This window comes from Chelon labrosus, assembly GCF_963514085.1.
Source record: "Chelon labrosus genome assembly, chromosome: 15".
Taxonomy (NCBI): domain Eukaryota; kingdom Metazoa; phylum Chordata; class Actinopteri; order Mugiliformes; family Mugilidae; genus Chelon; species Chelon labrosus.
This window is the reverse complement of record NC_140348.1, coordinates 586,561-607,114: the sequence shown is the minus strand read 5'-3', so window position 1 is coordinate 607,114 and position 20,554 is coordinate 586,561. Positions and strand designations below refer to the sequence as shown.

The window sequence follows — 20,554 nt, the reverse complement described above, 5'->3', positions numbered from 1 at the left end:
ATATACTTTTTGATGTCCCTTTGTCATGTTACTAAATTTAAAACATTACTCCATTGAAAGATGTGATGGTTCACTCTTATCCTATAGCGCCCTCTTTTGGTGTCAGTGGTTTGGTACAATGAAATAATCCTTTATAATTTATCCCACATTGGATAAAAGTGTATATTTTTCATCACATGGATCTATATTGATTGGAAATTTGTCTTGCCGAACACATTTCTTGATTTTAAAATTTAACCCAACTGAATTTGTAATTGATAAACCTTGCACTAAACCAATTATATGCCCCTATGTCCACTACAGTGTACAGGAATGTACATTTGAAGTGCATAAATTACAGGTTCTATTCTGTTTGACTTGGTGTTACCACTTTTAACCGTATGTCATATATACTGTATACTAAAACTGTGATTTATTGTACCAATTTGCATTGTCAGATACCAACATCTGTATCTTCTGTACAATAAAAATTCAAACGTAATACACATATTGAATTTAGCAGAAACATAACATAAATTTTAGATTCGTAACTTGGATAACCACACAGGTGAAAAAAAAGGGACATTATCCTTGTTCCTTGTTTTTATTAATCATTCACACATCCATGCAAACCTTCCAACATCCATAGCTGTGTGCACAATCATCCATGAGCATGTACAAGACAGGATTTTTATTTTATTTTAAATAAGTAACAAAGGAGATTCCAGTCAAATCTACTGGCACAAAATAAAGACCAGAAAATAAAGCTGCTTTCAAGTAATCATCAAATTCATCAAACTAGAATTTCAAGAATCCTCCATGTGATAATGATCTGCACTTCATTGTCAGACGCAATAGGCGAACTAACACTGAATCTTCGGAACCTTTTATAAGACTAATAAGGCAACAAGAAAAAAACTTTTAACCATGCTGTGTGTTTAAGATCATATGGTAAGGCATTTCAGATCAGTTTGTGAATGAGAAGTAGTTGATCTTGACTGTGCTGCTATTCACCACACTGTGTTTTCAACTAGTGTAGTGCCTACCTTGATTAAAGCCAGCTTGGTTGTAGTGCTGCCCACCATGCTGGAAGAACTGTTCAAACTGTCCTCCTTGGTTAAAAGTTTGCCCCCCTCTCCCTCCCCAGCCTCCTCCTCCTCCTCCTCCTCCTCCTCCTCCTCCTCCTCCTCTTCCACCTCTTCCCCTACCCCCTCGACCTCCCCTGCCCCCACCTCTCTCCTGATGCCAGCCTCCATCTTGGTGATAACTATCATGGAAACCACCACCACCACCACCACCACCACCACCTCCTCCTCCTCCTCCTCCTCCTCCTCCATAGTAGCAAGGGTCCTGGAGGTTGTTTCCTCCTCCATAACCACCCCTCCCTCCTCCCTGATTACCTCCTGTATCTTGATAGTGGCCCTGATTGTAACTGCCTTTCCCACCTCCATCTCCCCAGCCTCCCTGCAACTTACCCCCTCTGCCACCTCCTCCTCTACCTCCCCTATCTCCATGTCCTCCTCCTCCTCCTCTCTCGTAGCCACTGCGGCCACCTTGGGAGTAATGATCATAGCCTCCCCTGCCGCCTCCGTGTCCCCCACCATAGTGTCCTCCGCTTTGGGGAGCATCCTGACGCTTCTGCCAGGATGGCATCTCCGGAGGTGGAGGCTCAATCTCACAAGGACGGCCTCCTCTGTCTGGCACCCGGCCCATCAGAACCTGAAGAAAGGACATATATTGAAATAAGAAAGCTCTCCCAAGTGAAAATGCCACAAAGTACTAAGCCCACTGACAGCACACAATGCATTTCCTATGACTGCTTCATAATAAAATTCAAACAGTTAGATCAGAGATGCTCACACTTTTTTGGCTCGTGCGCTACTTATACAATCAAAGTCAAAGTGATTTACCTACATGCAGTTTCAAGAAAATGTATGTGAACCCTGCATAAATTGGTCATAAAATGTGTTCTGATTTTCATCTGAGTCACAACAATAGACAAATACAGTGTGCTTAAACTGTGTGTGTGTTCACTAAGCTTGAACACACACCTCCAATCTGATCACATTGATTGGACTCCAGGTTGGCTGACTCCTGGCTCCAAGTCATTAGCCTAGGGTTTCACGCACTTCTTCCACTCTGCACCATGTTGTTTACATGTTATTTTTAATAAAAACATGAAAACATATAATTTTTTGTACGGTATTAACTTAAGCACACCGTTTGTCTACTGTTGTGACTTGGATGAAGATCAGAACACATTTTAAGACCAATTTATGCCATACCTGTCATGTTTTGGATTTGAAAATAAGGGGAATTTTCGGGCGCCCGCCGCAAGCAGTCCCACCACCCCAACCAAGCTCCAGTATCCCTTACATTTTGAGACAGGTGTACAAGAAAGCTAAAATCACCACTTGTCAAGCACTTATAAACTACAATTGGCTTTATGCACAGGTGCACTACTTCCTGAACTTCAGCCAGCTCCTTTGTTTCCTGTCTGCCATTATTGGACAAACTGATTAATCCAGGTGTGCCTGACCTCAGCAGTCACAACAACAATAATCAGACACACCTGGATTAATCAGATTTACATGAGGGTTTTGTTTTTTTGGCAGGAGGAGTGCCTTCTCTGTCGTGGCATCCATCATCCATCTCTGTTTTTTTTCCTTTTTTTTCTTCTCGCGCTGTCACTCATCATCTGACGTCACACACTAACCTCGCGACGACTGCCACCTACAGTAGCGAGGCTAGTGACAGAGCTCAGATTGGGAATTTTTATTTTTTTATTTTTTGTTACCCCGCCCGAGCCCGGGGTATTATTATTTTTTAATAACGCAGGTTAAAATACGGGAGATTTACAGGAAAATACTAATACGGGAGGACGGTGGGAAAGAAGGGTAAAATACGGGGCTTTCCCGGCCAAAACGGGATACTTGACAGGTATGAATTATGCAGAAATCCAAGTCCATTTAATGGTTTTTCATTATTTTCTTGACTATTTGCATATGAATGTCACATATGGAATTACGTAGTAAACAAAAAAGTGTGAAATAACTCCAAATATAATTCATATTTTAGAGTCCTCAAAGCGGCCACCCTTTTCTTTGTTGCCAGCTCTGCCAACCTTGGACTTCTCTCAATGAGCTTCATGTTATAGCGGAGAATGCCTATGCTACAATGTAGTCACATGAAATGGTTTTCCTGTCATTTCCAATCGCTTCCACTTCCACATGTTATAATACCACTGACAGTCAACTGTCTGGGGTAACTTCACCACAGACATCTAGTTTGTTACAATGCCAGTATAGACATATTGCCAATATTTATCTGCAGGCCATCAGTCTACATTGTGATCACTATTACTTAATATGGCAATAGTGACTTAACATTTATATATGTGACATATTTATATTTTAAATGGAAATCCTGGAGACCGATACTTATTTAATAGTGGAGATGCACTTTCTTTCTAGGGTTACAGTGAAGACCAGTCTTGGTATTATACTTGGGCTTTTACACATACTATGACCTGGATAACCACACCTGCTTCACGAGTCCCTTTTCTGGATTTCAGTTTACAGTTGAGCTTCACCAGTGGTTAACTGGTGAAATGTCCTATCTTGTTAATGTGTTTGAGCAACTGGCTAGAAGCAAAATCTCGAGCTTTGCCCTTTATTAGAGAGACATATATATGCACACCATCACTGCCTACATTGCTGAAATACACAACCCAGCAGAGATAAAAATGTTTAGCCAGCAGGTTAGATGACACACTTTTGCACAGTATAAAAACATAAAAAGGAAACGATATGACATTAGTGTACTGTGATTCACCCACCTTATTTATAGCACAAGCAGTCTTCTCTCTTATCTTGCCGCTGCTTGTGCGGAGGATTTTTGAGAAGTCTTGTCGAGCAGCAAGAAGGTGAGACACGGATATTCTACTTTTGGCCCCAAGGGAAGAACGCAGAGGCTGGTAAACTTTCCCCAGCTTATCAGCATGTGTCTGTAGGAAGACATACCAAAATTTAATCCACTTTATTAAATGAAGTATACCATTGATTTATTATGATATAATTTGGACGTGCACGCAGTGTCACTATGTTATACAGTGCCTATAAAAAGTATTCACCCCACTTGGATGTTTTCCCCATTTGTTGCTTTTATACATGAAATCATGGCCAATAAAATTTGTCTTTTTTGACAGAAATTCACAAACAAGTGAAAACTGATGTTTACAAACTAATGTAAATTAATTTAAAAAATATAGCGTAAAATAAGTGTTTGAGGGCGGCACAGTAGAGAGGTGGTTAGCACTGATGCCTCACAGCGAGAAGAGGGGAAGATGAATGCAGAAAAACATTGACAGATTCTGGAGGATAATCTGACTCAATCTGCATCTCAAAGCCCATGTCAAAAGTCAAAGCCCAGGGCGTCACGTGATGACGGCCTAGAACAGTGGTTCCCAACCTTTTCACAGCCCTGTACCCCTTCAGACATTTGACCTCCAGCCATGTACCCCCTACTCTCACGCACTTGTAGCAGCTAGAAATAGAAATGTCTGTGAACCTGACTGGTGGTGGCAGTTGAGGTCTCTGGAAGAGCAATCTATTCGTTTTAGCTATTTATTTAGTACAGCTATATCATCAGGAGATTTGCACCTGCCCACCAATCACAGACATTTCAGGGAATCGGTGTCTTTCTTATTTAGGTGACCTAGCGCTAGCCACATTAGCAGCAAACTGATAGCCTACATAGCTTCAAAGTCAGTTATCCTACAATCCAGCTATTAACATACATGACTCACATGAAAAACTGTTTTGATTTTTCATTTAGGTGGAGAATCAGAAAATGAGAAAATAGGGCTGCTTGATTATGGCAAAAATCCTAATCACGATTATTAAAGATGATTATTCATTGATTTGAGAAGCATTTATTGAACTTTTAACTCTGGTATTTCTTTTAACAAGAACTGAAAAATACAAATAAATAAGAGAAAATTATATTAATAAAGTTAATTAAATAATATTTAAAAATAAAAAATAAACACTATCTCAGACTTTGGCAGGTCCAGAGTGGAGAATTTTTTTTCCAACAATTTATTTTTAATACAAGATTCGCAAGCAACAGTCCCTCGACCAATGAGGTGAGCGGGATTTCCGCTGTCAGCTCATTGGTCACAGAGCAGGAGACGGCCTGGGAATAAATTTACCGTACATGTTCATAAAGCGCCTGGTTATTTCTTAAATCCACTGACATTTTAGCACGGGACAAAGTGCGTCCTGTGACAGCTCAATAGGAGACACGTAGGCTACTTCTGTTTGTAAATACGGGACGATTCCGTTTTTCAACGGACGGTTGTCAGCCTTAGTAGCGTGACATATCTTGCACAATATTTCCGTTTGTTCCGAGTCAGACTCCTCGAAACTGAAGTGTTTCCACGCCACAGAATTGGCTTTACCTTTCTTCCCGACCAAAGGTATCCGTGTACCTTTCTGACATCGTCTATCGTCTTCTTCTACACTTTTTTTTCCGACAGGGGCGGAGCGGAGCGGAGCGCACAGGTGGAGATGGAAGGGTTCGCTGCATTTACCAAGACACGGCGTGCGGCAGAAAGATCGTTTTATTACGAATATCATATTTTCATGATCGAGGGAAGCCAAAATCAAAATCAAAATCGAAATTCAATTAATCGCCCAGCCCTATGAGAAAACAACCCGTTATCCGTTTTTTCAGTTTCAAAATGTAATCAGGCTGAGTTCAGAATCAACTCTTTCGCGTACCCCCTTACGTCACTCTGCGTACCCCTGGGGGTACGCGTACCACAGGTTGGGAACCACTGGCCTAGAAGACGGTCAGTTTTACGGGAGCTCTACCAACACCCTTCATATACTTTTCATTCTCTCTTAAACCACGTCGTTTTTTTGTTATGCCAGTGCAGTAGTATGACTCTTGAGCAACTCAACAAAACATCAAACAATGCTGTCAACTGAGGGAAAGAGTAAGTTGCGACAACCAACCGACAACACGGCTACAGAACTAGCCCAACATGGCAGTGAGCATGGTGAAGACGGTGAGGACGTAGAACTTAAACCTGGATGATTTGATGACCACTAAACTAATGGCGGCTATTAACAACAAACTCGACCCTCTGGCTAAAACAGTCCTCTCTCATACTACCGAGCTGAGGAGCTCTCATGACCGCTTGGATGAAGCAGATCGGCTAGGGTGCTGCAGCTTGAGACTGCTAACGAGCCGCAAACTAATCGTATAGTAGCTTTGGAGAGAAAAGTCGAATCCCTCCTCAACCACATAGACGACATAGAAAATAGAGGGTGGCAGAAAAATATCCGCATCTTCAACCTGCCCGCTCCCTAATGCCGCTCCCTAATGCCCAGGCCCGGCTCAGACCAGAGCTCGCGCCCCGTCATCATTCGGTTCCACGTGTTCCCGGACAAGCAGAGAGTGATGGCATGACCCTTTCGGCCACAGTACTTCGTAAACGGAAAGAGTTTAATGAAGTCATACAACATCTTAGAAGAATCTGTGCTGGTTACTCCGTGCTATTCCCTGCAAAGTTACAGGTGTCACTGAATGGCACCAAGAAAACCCTCCTCTCCCCGACAGATGCCGTGACCTTCGCAACCAGCGCAGCACGTCTGGATTGACAGATTCTCCGACCATATGAGAGCTTTTGACATTTGGTCATGTATACTGGTGACAATAGTTTTCACGCTACATCTTACATTCACGTGAATGATTGTTCGTTATCATAATATGTATTAAAGTGTTCACCTTGCTTAATTATAGGCTACGCTCTCTTGTTGACTTGTGGGGAAATCAATCTAGTTGATACATGGTGAAGATTACATCCATCTGATAGAGAATTCATCTTTTACTCCCCTCCTCACAAGTGCCACCCACGGATTGATTCTTTTTTTGGTGCCCCAATTGGTGATGCAATTCGTGTCCTCCTGCTCAATAGGCAACATTGTGGTTAGCGATCATGCAATTCTGCTCCTCGATTTGTCTCTTGACATAGAATCTGCAAAAAGTAGATGCTGGAGATTCGACACGCGTCTCCTGTAAGATGATAAATTTGTCTCTTATCTGAAAAGTGAACTATTTTTGGCTTTTAATTCACAATCTACTAGAAACTCATCCTTATTGTGGGAAACTGCTAAAGCATACATTAGGGGTCTAATAATAGAAAAACCTATTACAATAAATCTATTACAAAATTATGAAAATATCTATTTAGCACATTCCAACAATGCACAATATAAAATAAAATTCAAAATAAAATTAACTTGACCCCATTCATATGTACATTAATAATGGAGCAGAAGCTTTTGCAGCTGGAAATCAGCATCAATCCACTGTGCAGTTAGACCGAGCATATTTGTTTTTATTTTTATTAAGAAAAATTGGCAAAAAAATAGCAATGTCCCTTCATGAAAGATGGTAGTCTTAATTGAAGTTGTGCATGGCTGTGGATGTATGCCACTGAACGGGCATGTCGCAATAAAAAGTGGTGAAAAAAAAAGATGAACGTTTGTCTTGCTGTTTTTTTTGGAGGTGCAGCAGATAAATGGTTAGACTAATATCTAAAACATTTTTTTTCCCCAATGGCACGCAACCCACACTGCATTCACAAACTACCGGTCGATCGCGATCGACGTATTGGGCACCCCTGTCCTTTGCCTTGGCACCATCACTGGGAAACTTCCTTGCTTGGATGTTTGGATTTGAGGTGATAAATTAAACCCGACATGGAGAAATTCTTTGCAGACGCACCCCTCTTGAATCTTCAGCATTAGACCTTTTGCAAATAGCTATCGTGGGTCTTCATATAATATTTATATATTGAAATACATCCACACCGCAGGCATGTTGGACATTCCAGACAAGCCCATGCTGGCTGCGGTTTTTGCTTGCGTCATCACAACATCCTGTTTCGGCCGTGTTGTTTCGGTGATAAAAGTCTGAAAACTTTCAGTGGCCGAATATTCGGTGCATCCCGACTTAATTCTAAAAAAAGAAAAGTCCCCTGACGACTTCTCGGGGTATAGGCCTATTACTCTTCTGAATCAGGACAAAAAAATACTATCCAAAATATTGGCATCACATCTTAAAAAAGTTCTACCTTTTATCATCCAGGAGAGGATCGGACAGGCTTTATCAAAGGTAGAAGTTCTAGTTACAATATTAGGAGACTTCTGCATATTATCAATATTTCTCAGACACAGGAAATTAATAGCATGGTAATCTCATTGGATGCAGAAAAAGCATTCGACTGTGTCGAATGGTCATACCCATTTTACATAATGCTTTACATAAATTCAACTTGGGAGACAATGTTATTCGTCTTGAGACGATTTGTATTGTTATTGACGCTATATAAATAAAATTGAATTGAATTGAAATAGGTCAAACTATTACATAAAAATCCCATGGCCGCAGTCATCACCAACAGCTTTAGAGCTGACAACTTCCCACTTCATCACTCAATACGCCAGGGCTGGACCGTCTACAAATCTCAGTGGGCACCTACACTCATTGTATGTGGTCTTGTCCTAAAATTCAAACATACTGGATTGAAATTTTGCAAGATCTGGAAAATATATTTGGTGTGGTGTCGCGCATGGACCCTCTCTCTTTGATCCTGGGTTATCCCAGTCAAGGTGCTATTGTGGATGCCAACGCCACCAGACTGTACAATACCCTCACATATGCAGCAAGGAAGAACATATTTTTGTCATTGATAACAAACGCCCCACTAAATCAAACTGGCACAGGATAATTATGGAATGTTTTCCCCTTGAATATCTGACCTGTCTGCTTCACTCTTCAGAGGGACAGTTTATGAACATTTGGACTCCATATCTTCGCTTTTCCAACTCTACAGTAGCTTCATTGCTATCCAGTGTTGTCCTTGGCTAGCCTTTCGCTCTTTCCTTGTGTCCTGCTCATAACATTGTGCTTGCAACCTTTTCATTTGAAACTTCCAGAATCGTGATCTGGGGTGTATTTTGTCTATTAGTCATTAGTGTAAGTCAAAGCCCAGATCTCAATCCAGTCAAGATTTTGTGGCTTGACTTTAAAAGGGCGGTTCACACCCGATCCCCAAGCAACCTGACAGAGCGTCAACGGTTTTACAAGGAAGAATGGAGAAAAATTGCAGTGTCCAGATATGCTAGCCTGATAACACGTATGCACACAGACTCACTGCTGTAACTGCAGCCAAAGGTGCATCTACAAAATACTGACCTGAGGGGGTGAATACTATGTAATCATTTACTTCAACTTAGACATTTTTAATTGACATTTGTGCATTTTTTTGTCAAACGAGACAAGTTATATTGACCATGATTTCATGTATAAAAGCAACAAAAAGTGAAACACCCATGTGGGGTGAATACTTTTTATTCATTGTAGACGTACAGTTGAAACCAGATGTTTACATACACTGTGTTAAAAGACACAAACATTTTTTCCTCACTGTCTGAAGTTAAATCAGACTGAACCTCTGTTTCAGGTCAATTAGGATTACCAAAGTTATCTCTATTTGCTAAATGCCACAATGAGAGAGAATTCTTAGAGATTTTTTTTATTACTTTCTTCAAAGTCAGAAGTTTACATACATTCCTTAGTATTTGGTAGCATTGCCTTTAAACTGTATGACTTGGGTCAAACACTTTGGGTATCCTTCCACAAGCTTCTCGCAATAATCTGCTGTAATTCTGGTCCATTCCTCCTGACAGAACTTGTGTAACTGAGTCAGGGTTGTAGGCCACCTCGCTCGCACAGCCTTTTCAGATCTGCCCACAAATTTTCTATGGGATTGAGATCGGGGCTTTGTGATGGCCACTCCAAAACATTGATTTTGTTGTCCTTAAGCCACTTTGTAACTACTTTGGCAGTATGCTTAGGGTCATTGTCCATTGTCCATTTGGAAGACCCATTTGCGCCCATGCTTTGACTTCCTGGCTGATGTCTTGAGATGTTGCTTCAATATTTCCACATAATGTTCTTTCCTCATGATGCCGTCTATTTTATGAAGTGCACCAGTTCCTCCTGCGGAAAAACAGCCCAACAACATGATGCTACCACCCCCATACTTCACAGTTGGGATGGTGTTCTCAGGCTTACAAGCTTCAGCCTTTTTCCTCCAAATGTAACGATGGTCATTATGGCCAAACAGTTCCACTTTAGTTTCATCAGATCACAGGACATGACTCCAAAAATTAAGGTCTTTGTCCCTGTGTGCATTTGCAATCTGTAACCTGGCTTTTTTATGTTGCTTTTCAGAATCAGAATCAGCTTTAATGGCCAAGTATGTACAGATACAAGGAATTTGACTTCGGCAACTTTTCTCTCCAGTACAGAAACAACTTAAATAAGTGAAATAAAAATAAAATAAAATGAAATAAAAATAAAATAAATCTCAATCTGTACACATAATATATAGGATAAGATATTGGAGTAAAAAATATTGGAGTAATGGCTTCTTCCTCGCTGAGTGGCCTTTCAGTCCATGTCGGTACAGGACTCGTTTCACCGTGGAGAATGACACTCTCTTACCAGCTTCAGACATCATCTTGACATGGTCTTTAGCTTTTGTTCTGGGGTTGATTCGCATGTTTCGGACCAAAACACATTCATCTCTGGGACATAGAACCCGTGCCCTTCCTGAGCGGTATGATGGCTGGACATTCCCATGGTGTCTATACTTGCATATAATTGTTTGAACAGATGAACGTGGCACCTTCAAGCATCTGGAAATTGTACCCAAAGATGAACCAGTCTGGTGGAGCTCCACAATTCTCTTCCTGATATCTTGGCTGATTTCTTTTGATTTTCCCATGATGTCAAACAAGGAAGCAGTGTGTTTGAGGTGTATCCTTAAAATACATCCACAGGTGTGCCTCCAATTAACTCAAATGTTGCCTGATAACCTATCAGAAGCTTTCAAAGCCATGACATCATCATCAGGGCTTTCCTTCATTGTTTAAAGACAGTCTTCTTTGTATATGTAAACTGACTTTGAAGAAAGTAATAAAAAATTCTCTAAGAAATTCTCTCTTTCATTATTGTGGCATTTAGCAAATAGAAATAACTTTAGTAATCCTAACTGACCTTAAACAGGAGAGGTTTAGTCTGATTTAACTTCAGACAGTGAGGAAAAATGTTTCAGTCTTTTAACACAGTGTATGTAAACATCTGGTTTCAACTGTATGTTCACTTAAAGTGGTGGTGCACAGCTACAAACCTGCACTCTGTAGTGAAAGAGAGCATACTGGAGATCGCTTTGACGATCAAAAGTTCAAAATTCAATTCATTTGTTGAATTTTGAGCATTGTGTTTTTCTATTCATGAAAATGCAATGGCATTTTATTTTATTTAAAAATATTGCTCTCTTTTAAAAAACAATGTACATTGACAACGGAAACCATTTTTAATCATGTATTGATTTTGAATCATGTATTGATTGTTCATGTAGACTAGAAACAATATATAAACTGAGAGAAAAAAAAAACATTATGGTCATATCATTGATGTAAGAAATGTCCACGTACCTTTGCTCTGTCAGACCAACCGAAGGATTGCACTGTGACATCGAGACGTTTCAACAACATCTTCCTCCTCACTTCATACTCATTCACTAGTGCTTGGTTTATAGCTTCAATTTTTTCCTAGAAATGTGAATAAAACAATGAAAAGAGAACAGACATTAATTTTTGTAGTGTTGCATGACTATACTGGTCTTGAGAATTATTCAACATTTACCAAGTGCACAGGACCAAGGACCTTCTTCATCAAAGGCTCTCCTACATGATTTTGTGGAGCTCGACTTATAGCTTCTTTCAGCTGAGGAAAAAAAGACAACATTCAGATGTATGAATGTATGAAAGTCCAGTATAAAAAGTGAATTCTGACCCTTGCAGGGTTTCCCATACAATTTTATACTATGGTGGCCCACCAGGGTCTAATTTACTCCGCCATGGTGTCATAACGAATCTGAAATAATTTTGTGCACCTCAAACAACGTTGTGTGTGTGTTGTTTTTCCTATTGCTTCCGAAATCATCCCTCCTCATTAGTTAGATGATCTCTTTCGCAGAATAGTGGCCAAAACCACAGAAGAAAAGTCTGATATTTTGTTCTTGTAGCCGTCTTAATGGGCGGTTTAAACTTGTGTCAAACTGACGCAGAAGCTACGGCAACAGTGCAGAGCATACGCAGACTCAAGCGCCGTAGCTGACGTGCACCTCCCCAGAAATGTAACTATGCACCGCGGCGACGCAGATCGCAAGAGCCGTGATTGGTCCACTTGGTACTAGTGTGTTTCCACTTTAGTATTTCTGGCTGCTTCTCCATCTCTGCAATTTTCGAATTGACTGTTTTGGATCAATAAAGATGGAACACATTGAGGAAGGGTTAACTGAGGAGGTTCGGAGATACAAACATTTGTATGTACATGACTCATCTTTGGCTTGAAAGTGAAAAGTGAAACAGGAAGTAGAAACAAAAATTAACTCGACTGGCAAAAAAGACACCAGCGCTGACTAGGAGCCATTACGAGCCAGACTGACTAGTGCACAAGTATAAATGGCTCGGACCGGTGCAGGCTGTGTGCATAAGTTACAGCGTCTATGTCCCGCAGTACTCTAAAAGAGCCTTAACAATGACTAATCTGCCGACCTGAGAGAGTGTAAGGGAGTGTACAGCTAGAGCAGGTTGGACAGATACTGTGGGGCAAGGCCATTTAAAAACAAATAAAAAATTTTTTAAAATGAATCTGAAAATTAACTGGGAGCCAATGAATTGAAGCAAAAATTGGGGTAATGTGCTCTTGTTTTTTGGCACCAGTTAAAAGTCGAGCAACAGCATTTTGATCCAGCTCTAGTCGAGAAAGTGATGTCTGGCTAAGCCCAACATAAAGTGTACTGCAGCAGTCATAAACAAGTTGTGATAAAAGCATGAATTAAATTCTCAAAGTGATGCAGAGAAAGAACTGGTATCACGTTGGCCAGTTAACGACTGATTTAACCTGTACATCAAGTTTGAGATCGATGTCCGGTCTCATAGGCGGTTTAGGCTTCTGCATCAACTTGATGGCGTAGCTATAGCGAGCGCGCAGACCCTAACGCAGACTCTAACGCTGTAGCCTGACGTGCATCTCCAGAGAACTGTAACTACGCGTTGCGGCGACACAGACCACAAGAGCTACGATTGGTCCGCTGGGTAGTAGCATGTTACTGCTTCAGTATTTCCGACTGCTTCTCCATCGCCACAATTTTCAAATTGATTGTTTTGGATAATTAAAAATAAAACACATTGAGCAGAGGTTAACTGAGGAGGTTCGGAGATACAAACATTTGTATGACTTGTCTGCAGTGAAATTCTGTCAAAAGTTTGAGTTGCCATTTTTGAAAGTGAAGCAGGAAGTAGAAACAAAAATTGGCAAAAAAGTGACGAGACACAAGTATAAATGGTTCGCACCGATGTAGGCTACATGCATAGGTTAGTGCGTGCATGTCCCACAGTATGAGCCTTTGCAGAGAAACGGCACGGTTAAAATGATAAGTCAAATTAAATTTATTCTGAGATAATTATTAAATCTTACATCTTGTGTCCATAGAATGCCACGTCCAACAACTTTTTTAGTACTGTTGTATATGATCTGTACACGCTGCTGCCATTTAGCCATTGACAACAGACTGAACTGGAGGACCAACTGTGGACCAGCTGTGTACAAGAAGGGTTGCAGCAGACTATTTCCTAAGGAAGCTGAGGTCCTTCAATGTGTGCAGCAAGATGCTGGAAGTTTTCTACCAGTCTGTAGTGGCCAGCACACTTTTCTCTGCTGTGGTCTGCTGGGGGAACAGCATTAAAGCCAGTGACGCCAACAGACTGAACAAATTGATCAAGAAGGCTGGCTCTATCATTGGCTGCAGACAGGAAACATTAGAATCAGTGGTGGAGAGGAGGACTCTGAACAAACTGTTATCAATCATGGATAACCCTGACCACCCTCTCCACCACACAACAGACAGACAACAGAGCACCTTCTCCGGAAGGCTCAGACAACTTTGTTGTATTAAAGAATGCTACAGGAAATCTTTCCTGCCTCCAGCCATCAGTCTGTACAACTCCTCATCTGTGTGTAACAGATGAAACTCTGGACTCTGTTTTTCTTGCACATTTGCACATGGTGGTTTGGTAAATTTCTTTGCAATTTAATGTAATTTTTAATATCCACTTATTTTTAATATTCACTTACCTAATAATTCTTGTAAATATTGTGTATAGATTTTTGTTTATTCAGTTCTCTATGTTTAATTTTTTTTTATTGTTGATTTTAGCTTTTTGTTATATATTATTTATGGCGTCAAGTGCCTGTACATTGCTGCTGCAACTGTGAAATTTCCCAGTTTGGGATTATTAAGCATCTGTCTAGTTATTCATCCATTTGTTTCTAAATCCAAAAATTTTTTAAATAACAAAAAAATTTAAAAATGGCACTGATTACTGTTAATTTCTTTGTGCCAAAAAATTCCACCAAAGCAGGCATTGCCATCAATAAACCCAGGCCATGACAACATGTAGGGAAAAAAAGGTAGGAAGGGGACAAATTAGTAAATGGCTTGTATGTATATTGCGCTTTTCTACCCAGTGGCACTCAAATCTCTTTACAGTAACAGTGACACATTTACCAACTCGTTCACATACCATCCACACTGACAGCAACTCTGGCTTCAGTGTCTTGCTCAAGGACACTTCAGCATGTGGTACATGTGCCGGGTATCGAACTGCTAACCCTCTGGTTTGCGAACAACCCACTCTACCCACACAGCAGCCCCTACTTAAGCTTGATTTACAGTACGACTGGCCAGCTGTGCTGAGTTTCACTCTGCACTACACACAATGGCAAGTGGTTCTGTGCTCATGTGCTCGCTGAGTCACATGAACAAGGAAATGCATTTCAGACTAATCACAGCTGTTATGGTCCGCGTCACCCCAACGTGTAGTTACATTTCTGGGAGAGGTGCACATCGGGATACGGTGTAGGGTCCTGTGTAGGGTCCAGGGCAATGACGTAGAAACAAATTGACACTTTAATATAAATGGCACATTAGTGAAGTAGTTATAAGTTATACAGTAGTTGAAACTGACTGGCCAGCTTGAATTGCAGACATAACGACACTGTCAACTGACCTTCTTCTCAATTCCACTGAAGAACTGGAACATGGTGATGTTGGCTGGAGGTTTAGACATTCCCAGTGTCATGCAGATGGTCTTCAGTTCCTGGAACACAGGACTGCCAGCCTCCTGGGCCTTCTTCTGAGGCCTGTTAACCAGGATCATTCTCGATGCCTCCAATTCTGACACAAGAAAGGCTACACAAAGATAGAAAAATTGGATTCTCAGGATGCTTAGGTTTAAAATTAATAATAATAATAATAATAACTAGATGATCGCAAGCAATCATAAAAGGGTCCATGCTGTCGCAAAGTCATCCCCGAGCGGAACGCAGAGGCGTAAGTCACCAGTAGCGCCCCCTATAGACCATATTGCACCGAACCTGGTGGGCTTGTAAGGAGTCATCCACAGATTATTATTGTCAAATTTCAAGCAGTTTACTGTGGTGGTTTGTGAGATATAAACATGTAGCAGCAATCATGTAGGCATGATTGCTGCTCAGTCAGTCAGTCAGTAGGGATGTTCGATATCACCGATTTCTTTTCCGATCCGATACTGAGTAAAATTCAGGCTGGTATCGGTGATACCAATACTTTTTCCAAATACACCTAATGTGTCTGGTAAACCTAAAAAAAAAAAAAAAAAGTAGTGTATTTAAAATCATAGCTTCATAGCAAATTGGTGCTGCTATCGAACATCACTACTGCCAACATTCTCCATACATTGCCTCCTACTGCTTTTGCTCTATTTTGATAACATTTGACCCGTGGATTTTTGCATTTCCACCGTATACTGTATAAATAGGGACAAAGTCTCATCACTTCCTTGCACTTGCCAAACTGGCGCAATATTCCCGGGAATACGGGCAGCGCCAGTGCCATCTTGCGAGTCTGGAGTCAGAGTCCGCGCAGTAGGGGAGAGTGGGGTAAGAGGAACCAGTGGGTAAGTTGACCCACCCTTTGTATCTAGGTAACCGTGCACATGTTTTGTCATGTGACCATAAATTCAGGAAGCACCCATCATTTCCATCTTGCTGTGATGCAGAAAAGCACATGGGAGAAGTGGAAAGTTTTATTTTTTGTTTGTTTTTTTTTTTTTTGTTTTTTTTAAGACAAAAACAGTTTTAAATTCTATGCATATCAGGTAAAATGACTGTTATGTCAAAGCAAATTTATCCAGGGTTAAAATCATATATTACACATGTGGGTGATTTGTTAACGTATACAATCGTGTGAATCACTTCACTAAAGATTAGCCTGAATTTCTAAGTTAGCCCATTTTTTCCAAAATGGTGGCTATGGGGCAAAGTGAGCCAAAGGCTATGGGGTAAATTGAGCCAATGGTTCAACTTACCCCACCCACCATAAGACGCTGAAATTAATTTAAGTCTGTGACGTATAAAATGTTATTTCAGTTGAGTATACTCAACTGGTTTGGTGCGGTTGTCATATGTTAACCATTGTAGAAAAGGTATCATGCCGAGAACCTACAATAGAAAAACAAGCTGGGGATCAACACCCCTCAAAAGAGATGGAAAAAGCAGCCAGTGATGTCAAGAATGGAAAGTCCATCAGATCAGTGAGAGCCAGCAGACCAAATCAGGAAGCTTGTGGAGCAGTTCCATGGCCTTACTTCAAAGAAATGCCGTGGATTGGCCCTGGAATTAGAAGAAAGAAACAATATTCCTACCCCCAGCAACTGGAAAGAGAAAGGTTTAGCCGGTAGGATGTGCAAGAAATAACATGACTCGTTGGCATAGACAATTTGATGACACTTCTGAGCATGACAAGTCCAGCGATAAAAGAAGTGAACCAGACGTCTCAGATCTGCTGGTGGTGACTTTGTCATCGTAAAATTTGTATCCAAATGCAGGTGCCACCATTACATTGCCTTCGTTGACAGTCTTGCAGGCAACAAAGTGAGTGCCAGATTTCTCAGAAGAATCCGAGGGATCACTGGTAGTAAGAAACCCACCTTTGCATTCAAGGAAAAGGATGAGGCATTTTTCCCACTGAGTGATGTGCTGAAGAAGCCAATTCAACCTCAAAAGGCTAAAGGAACTGCAAGGAGGGAGCAGCTCATATTCCCCTGCAACCTTAACTGTTGGAATATTGAATAGTTGTTTTGATTAAATGGTTTTGAAACTGACTGGCGGTTTGTTCTCACAACTTCAAAACTGTTAAAACAGTTTGTTAGCACTATATGCTCAGGTTTACATTTTAAAACTCAGATGGTCAGTTTACCCCGAGATGGCTCAATTTGCCCACTGACTTGGTTCAACTTACCCCTAACCTGGGGAAAGTTGAGCCACAGGAGCACTTTTTTTTGAGAAGTCATTGTTTTGGGCAGCTTCGTCAGAGATGCATTCTGATCCTTTCATTAGATAGGAGACATCCTGAAATAAAGGTATATGTGTTCTTTTTATTTCTGTGTCATTTTCCTTGCCTCCAGGACAACATAAGTAAAGAGTGGCTCATCTTACCCCACTCTCCCCTACAGTCCGACGTCGCTTCCCCAACCACACTTCCACCAGACTCATTTGCGTTTTCATTTAATTAATACTATGCCGTGCTCTACCTCCACCGGCTACAAGAAAATGTTGGGATTATATACTGCACTTGTTTTGTTTTTTATTTAATTATTATTATTTTTTACAACTCTCACGGTCCCACGGGATCACTTTATGGAGGCCATTATGTCACATCATGTTTCTATAGCATCAAATAACTAACTAAAACGAAATGTATCCAAAAAACTGACAGTATAATATGCATCAACTATCTAAAATGATGTGACGTGTATTTTAGTGTTTGGCGCAAGTTCTATCCACTAAAATGGAGGAGGTGGAGCTTAAGACCTATACTGCAGCCAGTCACCAGAGGGAGCTCTACTTGCTTTGGCTTCACTTTTGAGGAGCTGTTCCGCTGTCCATCTCTGTACTGTTTATGACTTCAACCCTTCATCTCCGGAGTATCCACAAGCTGATCCATACTCAATGTCCAATGTACTCAAACTCGACTAGCTGACACATCCACCAAAGTGGAAATGGAACCTATTCCAGGTGGATATATATCACAGCTGATTGTGGTGTAACAGTCGGCAGAAAGTACCACATATTTTAAATGTATTAGCCTACAGGACAATGCAGCACTAAAGATTTTACAGAAATGTTGTCATCATACTGAGAAGCAGCAGACAGTCTGTCCTGTTGAGTAGCCTCTGGGTGATGTCTCCACTGGTGAGAACAGGGTAAGGACAGGCGAGCTCTGACAGCAGACCACTCATCTCCAGCTGGAAGCCCTCTGCTTCACTCGGACCTGGTAGAAGGACAAAAACCCATGACGACAGACAAATAAACTGGTAATCTCACACATGGCAACATTCAAGCATGGTGTCAACCCTAAACCCTGCAACAAGCTAATGTGCTCGCCTGGAAGCCAGACAAATATCAGAATGTTGCCACCATCAAGAAAGATACAGACGATACTACTACTATTACCTGAAAACAAGATCAATTATTCAGTTATTTAATTTGACTTCTTGGCTAGGCATCTGGAACTGGAATGGTTCTTACAGTTAGTAGCATGGACATTTTCCTCCAGTTTGCAGTAAAGTCTAAGTTCTGAGACAATCCAGGCACAGAGCTTTGTGAACTCTGGAGAAGCTGCTCCTTTGCTTACAGCAGCATCCAGAGCTCCTTCCTCCAAAAGAGGGCCCTGGTACCTGCATTGACACACAAAGACAAAGAGAAAATGGAGTTCACATGAAAAGGCATTAAATCTTTTTTAAACTCAAGCCACAACTCTTGTCTCGTGATTCAGTACATGTCGTCGTTTCTCCAGTTTACTAGGCAAACCCAAGCCTTTTTACCAAGTTCAAATAGCATTTGACAACATGCTGCAACGTGCAAAACCACACTCTAAAATTTTATTTTAAGCTCCGCTATAGCCAGGCATTCTGCTGAGATTGTGGTTCTAAACAACGAGTGATATGCAAGAAGCTGCTAGAAGTTTCAGCATCCCAGTATCCCGAAAACATTCTCACAAGCCCCAAAATGAATCATGACAGGAGTTGCTGCTGCCAACACAGCATGTACAACCAGCCCGTTTACATCGATATGCCATCAGATAAGTAGCAAATACAAATCCAGCACCGTTAGACTGACGTTTGCTACAACAGCAAGCTAGTCGCCTAGCTGAAGTGAGCGATCTTGCATTGCGCTGTCTAAAATAAGAAACACGGGTCGAGGCTGGTCATCACTGGAATGCAAGTGTGCCCGTAATGTTGATCCAGCGGCGGTTAAGTTCTTCAACTTACCCTAAATCTTCAAGAGAGACGAGGATGTCATTCTCCATCCCAAAACTCTACAGAGATATTTTGCAACAACGTAGTATGAAATAGGGTTTTCTCTGTCCGCTAGCTCAGCTGATCCACGTTTTAATTCCTGTTTCTTCTTTGGCTCAATTTGGTAGCACTTTATCGCCACCTGCTGGACTGGAGTGTAAAGCCGCAGGAATTATCACTGGCTCCACTCACTGACTTGCCAATTCATTAAGTACATCTAATTACAGTCCTGCTCTAAATCCCCCTTCATCACTGTTCTCATGTTGAAATCGCGTCAGAAAGTTTGGATTCAACTGGATGATCACTGTGGTGCTTCTAGCAGTTCCTTACTGTACGTGAAGGTGTGGATGTACTCAAAGCATCCCTCTGTGTCTCCACCGGAAAGTTTGCCTGAGATCGGGCCAACATTAATAGCCACATGTAAAAGTTCATTATATACTTCACTCCAGACTTGTTGTTCAGTGTAACAAGTGATGTTTCTCCTTCTTTTGCTTCTGCCAGTTTTTATTTGCACATACAGTATATAACGTAAAAATCCAGAGAGTTGGGTTGGTACTCTTTATCAACAAATAAAAGAAATACATATCTAAATAACTGCATGATAAATCACTGCGGTGTCTGCAAATGTGTTTCCAGATTAAGTGGCTCACAGGATACCAGTTCCGCTTAGTATGATACCAACTGCATAACAATTTATGGTGTAATCCCACAAGTGGCTAGACTTCAAATTCTGACATTCACCAAAAGATTTGGCAGGAGCATAAACAAACCAGTAACAGAACAAAGGAGCTTTATATTAACACGTGACATCAACATGTTATCACACTCTCTAAACATGCGGTTAGCTAAACTAGCGCACACTTTAGCTGTGGCATTCTGGCTATATTACCTTCCAAAAACCAAAATAAACCCATTTTGACCATGCTGAAGAAAGAAACAATCCAAGTCTAGTTCTAAGTTGAAGCTGAAGTGGTGCAAGTTTATTGCAGTTCCAGGTCATGGTGAGCATACGACACAGAGTGGGT

The 20,554-nt window shown here is 41.1% G+C and overlaps 1 protein-coding gene across 2 annotated transcripts; it reads right to left on the bottom strand.

The window, feature by feature from the left end:
* Positions 1-520: 520 nt before the first annotated feature.
* Positions 521-20,554, bottom strand: fam98a (family with sequence similarity 98 member A). Of its 2 annotated transcripts, XM_084562400.1 has the most exons (8): positions 19,503-20,554; positions 18,760-18,908; positions 18,368-18,502; positions 15,201-15,382; positions 11,770-11,850; positions 11,559-11,675; positions 3,818-3,985; positions 521-1,698 (listed from the first exon to the last, which is right to left on the bottom strand). In XM_084562400.1, exons 1-8 carry the CDS (start codon positions 19,538-19,540, stop codon positions 1,006-1,008), a joined length of 1,563 nt encoding a protein of 520 aa, XP_084418526.1. In that variant the 5' UTR covers positions 19,541-20,554; the 3' UTR covers positions 521-1,005. The 2 variants fall into 2 exon arrangements, with proteins under 2 accessions (XP_084418526.1, XP_084418527.1); XM_084562401.1 differs by lacking the exon at positions 19,503-20,554 and having other exon boundaries at positions 18,685-18,901.

Coding starts and splice junctions, on each gene's coding strand:
- fam98a (XM_084562400.1), bottom strand. CDS start 19,540: ATGGAGAATGACATCCTCGTCTCTCTTGAAGATTTAGG. Junction 15,383..18,367: donor AGACTGTCTGCTGCTTCTCA/GTATGATGACAA, acceptor ATCTTTGTGTAG/CCTTTCTTGTGTCAGAATTG. Junction 11,851..15,200: donor TCAGTGGAATTGAGAAGAAG/GTCAGTTGACAG, acceptor TTTTTTCCTCAG/CTGAAAGAAGCTATAAGTCG.